Below are 5,276 nucleotides of genomic sequence, written 5' to 3'. Positions count from 1 at the left end.
CTCCCCCTCTATCACGCACACGCACACGCAGCACCGAGCAGGATGTCGGCCGAATCACCTCGGCCGAGCTTGTTATCTGGGAGGATCTCCCGTATGGCTCGAACCGCGTCCTTGGGAAGGTCTCGCTGCCGGTCCTGAGCACTGCCTCCGGCAACATCGCCACCGGGGGGCACATGAGCTATCCCTTCCATCTGGCCAATCCCTTCCCCCTGGCATCGGCCCTGCCAGCCCTGGATCAGCAGAAGAACGAGCTGCTGGACTGCTGGGTGCCCATTCACCCGGCCTCCACCGAGGGGACGGTGTCCGGCTTCCTGGAGTTCGAGATCGCCTCGACCAACAACTCCGTCTTCCTGACCATCAGCCGCGGCGTGAATCTGGTCAGCCGCGATGTCAATGGCCTCAGCGACCCGTATGTGGTTATGACCCTGCTCCGGGGGAATTACACCACCGCCGCCGGGGATGCCGCCGCGAGCGCCGGGGCCCCGGTGCAAACCTTCCGCACCAAGACCATCCGCAAGACCCTCAACCCCCAGTTCAATGAGACTTTCCGCTTGTGCGTTGTCTTTGCCCCCCTTGGGCCTTTCCCTCGCCGCCCTTCATGGGCACCATCCCCTGTGGCTCGCTTCTCCACGAGAACTCCCACACCCCCTGCGATGCTCTGACACTCCCCCATTGGCGGCTTTCTCCCCTGCCCACGTCCCTGCACCATGGCTGCAGCGAGTCCATCGAAGATCTGTCCACGGCCGTCATCCATGTGTCTGTCTGGGACTGGGATCGCTTTACCGATGACGACTTCATGGGCCACGCTGCCCTGCCCCTTTATAAGTACCTCAGCCCCGGGGGCCAGCTCAGCGGGCGACACAAGATCTGGCTCGAGCCGAAGCCCGGTACATGCCCCCCTCAAGCCTCTTTTACTTCTTTGCATGCTGGTGGCCAGGGCCATGGCCGGTCTGGCGAACGACCTGCCCCGACCACCCTCCTCTCCTTCGAGCCTGGGACTGACATGTCCAACCCCTGCCCCCCCCCCCCCCCCCAAACAGCCGAAATTCGGGACACATCCGAGAGCAAGCAGACCGGCGACAAGCCCGCCACCTTTGCGCTGGATTATGAGCGTTTCCTTTGCCAGTCTCTCAAGAAGGGCCTTCGTGCGTGTTGGTGCCCCCCTCCTCCTTCCCCCCCGCGTTCACCTTCCCGATTGGTCAACTTTGTACTGACATGTGCATCCCCCCCCCCCCCTCCCCTCTCCCTTCCGCGATCTTGCACGCAGTGGCGGATGCGGAAACCCCCCAAACTGGCTCCGTGCGCTTCCGCTACAAGTTCCTTGTACGTGCATGGTCTGCTCTGCCCTCCTTTTGTTTCCCATCTCGCCCTTTCCATTTTCTTACACACACATACACACACACACACACACCTACCCCAACGCTTCCCCCCCTCCTGCTCTCCCCCCCCACACCCCCTTTTTGCTTCACAGGAGGAGATCATCCTCGGGCGCGAGAAGTATGACACCTTCTTGGAGCTCTTGCAGCGCGACAACTACGCCATCCCCTCACTGTTGAACCAGTCTCTGGGGAAGGAGCGCGAGGTTGCCGCCTGGTCCCTGATGAAAATCACCTCTGCCCTGTCCGAGGATGACGCCTTTGCCTTCCTCCAGGCTATTTGCCAGCGCGAGATCGATGCCACCCGTGCGTCCGCCACATGCGCCTCCCTTTTGCCGTTCCCCGCCGAGGCCGGGGGCAAGATTTCCCGAAGTGGATGGACTGACCGTCAGCTATCGTATCTTGTTCCTCCTTTCTCCCGCTCTTTCTTCCGTGCCTCCACCCCTCAGTCTCCTCTTCAACCATTTTCCGCGGCAACTCCCTGGCGTCCAAGGCGGTCGATGTCTTCCAAAAGCTGGTGGCACTGGAATACCTGCACCGGACTTTTGGCCCGACGATCATGAAGATTGCCGCCTACAAGAAGTCCTGCGAAATCGACCCACTGCGTCTGGAGAAGGGCCAGGACATCAAGAAGCACAAGAAGCGCCTGGTCAAGTTCACCGACGAGATCCTAGATGCCCTGTTCCAGAGCGTGTCTGAGGTGCCCATGTGCGTATATCACAGCCGCTCCTTTTGCTCCTTCCTTCTTCTTTCTCTCTCTCTCTCTCTCTTTCTCTCTCTCTCTTTCTCTCTCTCTCTTTCTCTCTCTCTCTCTCTCTCTCTCTCTCTCTTCTCCTGTCTTTTCTCCTTCCCTCCCTCTCCAGATGCTGTCCCGGGGCTTCTTTGGACCCGCGCTCCCTATCCCCTTTCTGACAACAATGCCATGGGGTCCGCCCCCCTCCCCCGTTCCTGTTTCTCCTGCCTCTCTCTCTCTCTCTCAAATGTAGGTCCCTCCGCCGGGTCCTGCAGCACATCCGCACCACTTGCGCCGAGAAGTTCCCTTCCGAGGCCTCGACCGCCGGGCTGACCGCGGTGGCCGGGTTCTTCTTCCTGCGCTTGGTCGTGGCATCCATCCTGAGCCCGCACCTCTTTGGCTTCCTGTCGGATTGCCCGTCCATGACCAACAAGCAGGCCGCCCGGGCATTCACCCTCATTGCCAAGACCGTGCAGAACTTGGCCAACCTCGTGGAGTTCGGGGCCAAGGAGCCTCACATGCAGGACCTCAACCAGGACATCATCATCCCGCGTATGAGCGAGATGCGCACCTTCCTGCTCACGATCTCGGTGCGTCTGCCATCAATGTTGCCTGATGTTTGGCCATTTGTTGTTGTTTTTTTTGGGCCCCTTCCAGCCGTGATGACCCGTGTGTTGCTGGTCTCCGCCCCCCCCCCCCCCCCCCCCCCCCCCCCCCCCCCCCCCCCCCCCCCCCCCCCCCCCCCCCCCCGGGGGGCCCGAACACACACACATGTTCAGCCCCACCCCCGCGGCAACCTTCGCCCGTTGGCATCATAGGGGGTATTTGTTTTTCCCCCCATCCACCTGGGCAGGCCGGCATAGAGGGCCGGGAGCCGGGCCCCCCCCTCCCGCCGCTGCCGCCCCGAATGCTAACCCGGAGCTCCCAGACTGCTACATCGACGGATGTCGCCGCCAGCGGGCCCCCCGCGGCGTCTGCCCCCCCGCCGCTGCTTAAGCAGAAGTCCAAGAAGAGCGTGAGCAACACCTCATCCCTGGCCTTTTCGTTGTCGGCCATGTCGCTGGTCAGCAACAACGACAAGGTACACGCCTGACTTCCGTGCCCTCTCTTGCCATATTAGCCCCGCGCGCGTACATGCGCGCCTGCTGCTTGCCATGTCCTGGCCACTGACGGACTTTTCATCCGCCCGCTTGCCAGGCCGCCAAGAGCATCGATATTCCGCGCGAATGCTCGGTCCTCCATCAGATTGTTCAAAAATACCTTCCTGACGTGAAGCGGCTGGCCCCCTCAATGGGCGTGTCCGAGTCACTGGTCGCTGAGTTTGAGCAGAACGTCCTCAGCCTCCGGACCGAGACCGACTCGATCTCCCTGGCTGCGGTGACCACACCGACGCTATGATGCTCGTGCATGTGTGTATTGGTAGGAGTGTGCAGCCCCTGTCCCCTGGTCCAGTTATAGGCGAGCCATTGCAGAGTAGCAACCGGCGCGCACACACTTGCGCCCCTTCCTCCTTCCCCTTCCCTCCGCACTCACCCGTCATGGCGACATGGAGGTGGAGGGAGGAGATGAATACACACCGACACCCCCCCCCCCCCCCCCAGTCTTATCGACGTGAATGCATTCTGCCTTCTTCTCTTCGCCTTCCTTTTCTTTTCCTGCCGCCTGCTCCTGGGATGCCCCCTCCCCCCTACACTTTCGACATGGGGTGTGGTTGCGGGCAGCGAGACGCCGGCACAGGTGCGTCTCTTATTGGCTTCCCAGGTCGGCGAATGTTTGCCCCAGGGCGGCGGCCACGCCGGCTGGCGTCGGGCTGGTGGCCGTTGAGGAAACCCGGAAGCCACGCTCTCGGAGCTCCCGCGTGGTGGTGCTACCGATGGAGCCCAATTGCAGGGCCTGGCCCGGGTCATTGGCCGAGGCAAATGGCCGGATGATTGGGTCGGCGAAGAGCACACCTGAGGGGCTGAAAAACACCAGCCACAGGCGGCCACCGGGGCCCGATGCGAGACGCTCATGCAGGAGCTGGCCCAGGGCCTGGCCGCCCTGCTCATCGAAGGTGGTCTCATAGGACCGGACCTCCGTCAGGGAAATGACAACCTGCTGCCCCCTGGAGCCGGTGACCGGGAGCCGTGCCAGCTTGGTGGCCAACTCCTCGCGGCGGATGGATGAGCAGGGGAAAAGAGCTGCGCGCGTGGCAAAGGACGAGAGGAGCCGTAGAAGACCGGGAGGGGGGGGGGAGGGGGCGGCGGAGGGGGAGCAGAGAGCAGCAGAAATACAACCGAAAGAGGCAGGGGGGGACACAGGCAACGCGAGGCGCGCAGGGAGACACAGGGAAAGAAGGGCCGGGTGAGTGGGAAAGGCGCAGGATGCAGAATGCGGCGCCATCGGCAGCAGGGAGCAGGGGAAGCGTACCGGTCCATTCCCCCGGCGCATCGGCCAGCTGCTCGACATACGAAATAACCACGCGGGCCAGCTGCCCGCCGGTGGTGGAGTCCTCGCCGAGGACTTGCAGTGGTGGCAGGGCTCCCCCGGGCAGCGGGTCCTGGAGGTCCCGGCGCGCGGCGGCCCCGGTGGCCGGGCCGACCGCAAAGATCGGCAGCCGAGCCACCCGGCCCAGGAGGCTGGTCATCTCTTCCGGGGACAGACGGGCCCGCAGCCGATCCAAAGCCTGCTTCACGGCTGTCACGCTATGGATGGATGTCAAAATGATGGCCGAGGGCCCCGGGCCCTTGCCCGCCAAGGAAAGAATGGACTCGGAGAGCTGCAGCAAGGGGAGAGTGTCAGCACACAGCCACAGGCAAGCAGGGGGGGGGGGGGAGGGGGGAGGAGGCGCACGCCCGGGCGAAGGGGAGCCCCGGGCAAACTAGGGAACACACCCGGTCAATGGCCTCATCCAAGTACCGGTACCGCAGAAGTGGGATGCACCGGTGCTCGGCAACGGCCAGCGGCCCGGCGCCCAGCGCGGCCAAATACCCCTGGGACTCGTCCGGGTGCCGGAGGAAGACCACCGTGTCGGTCATCGCGGTGAGAGGGCAGGCGAAAGGTGCGAGGATATGTCAAGGGGAAGGGGGGACGAGGAAGCCACATTGCTGGGATTCCGAAGGGGACCGCCCCGGGGCGGCCAATAAACCCCCGCTGGCGTGGCGATCGGCCAGACAACCTGGCCGGGG

General features: G+C 63.5%; 2 protein-coding genes across 2 annotated transcripts in view; one reads left to right on the top strand and one right to left on the bottom strand.

The window, feature by feature from the left end:
• H696_02859 (hypothetical protein) overlaps window positions 1-3,698 on the top strand; it is a 4,286-nt gene extending 588 nt beyond the window's left edge. Inside the window, exons 2-10 of the mRNA XM_009496751.1 lie at window positions 32-553; window positions 718-887; window positions 1,041-1,145; window positions 1,268-1,323; window positions 1,472-1,682; window positions 1,826-2,084; window positions 2,363-2,699; window positions 3,038-3,190; window positions 3,307-3,698. Coding sequence (XP_009495026.1) covers window positions 32-553; window positions 718-887; window positions 1,041-1,145; window positions 1,268-1,323; window positions 1,472-1,682; window positions 1,826-2,084; window positions 2,363-2,699; window positions 3,038-3,190; window positions 3,307-3,507 — 2,014 coding nt within the window. The 3' untranslated portion in view covers window positions 3,508-3,698. The remainder of the gene's footprint in view (window positions 1-31; window positions 554-717; window positions 888-1,040; window positions 1,146-1,267; window positions 1,324-1,471; window positions 1,683-1,825; window positions 2,085-2,362; window positions 2,700-3,037; window positions 3,191-3,306) is intronic.
• H696_02858 (uroporphyrinogen-III synthase) lies at window positions 3,676-5,180 on the bottom strand. The gene is made up of 3 exons (XM_009496750.1): window positions 4,983-5,180; window positions 4,519-4,867; window positions 3,676-4,289 (listed from the first exon to the last, which is right to left on the bottom strand). The coding sequence occupies exons 1-3, from the start codon at window positions 5,124-5,126 to the stop codon at window positions 3,856-3,858; spliced, it is 927 nt and encodes a 308-aa protein (XP_009495025.1). The 5' UTR covers window positions 5,127-5,180; the 3' UTR covers window positions 3,676-3,855.
• Window positions 5,181-5,276: the final 96 nt, after the last annotated feature.

Source organism: Fonticula alba (assembly GCF_000388065.1).
Source record: "Fonticula alba strain ATCC 38817 unplaced genomic scaffold supercont2.4, whole genome shotgun sequence".
Lineage (NCBI taxonomy): Eukaryota > Rotosphaerida > Fonticulaceae > Fonticula > Fonticula alba.
The sequence above is the reverse complement of the archived record's forward strand: the minus strand, read 5'-3'. Positions and strand labels throughout refer to the sequence as shown.

Excerpts from the sequence above, each read along its gene's own strand:
- H696_02858 (XM_009496750.1), bottom strand. The coding sequence starts at position 5,126 with ATGACCGACACGGTGGTCTTCCTCCGGCACCCGGACGAGTCCCAGGGG. Across the intron at positions 4,868-4,982 it reads TGGATGAGGCCATTGACCGG|CTCTCCGAGTCCATTCTTTC; the intron begins GTGTGTTCCCTA and ends CCCTTGCTGCAG. Across the intron at positions 4,290-4,518 it reads TGCGCCGGGGGAATGGACCG|CTCTTTTCCCCTGCTCATCC; the intron begins GTACGCTTCCCC and ends CCACGCGCGCAG.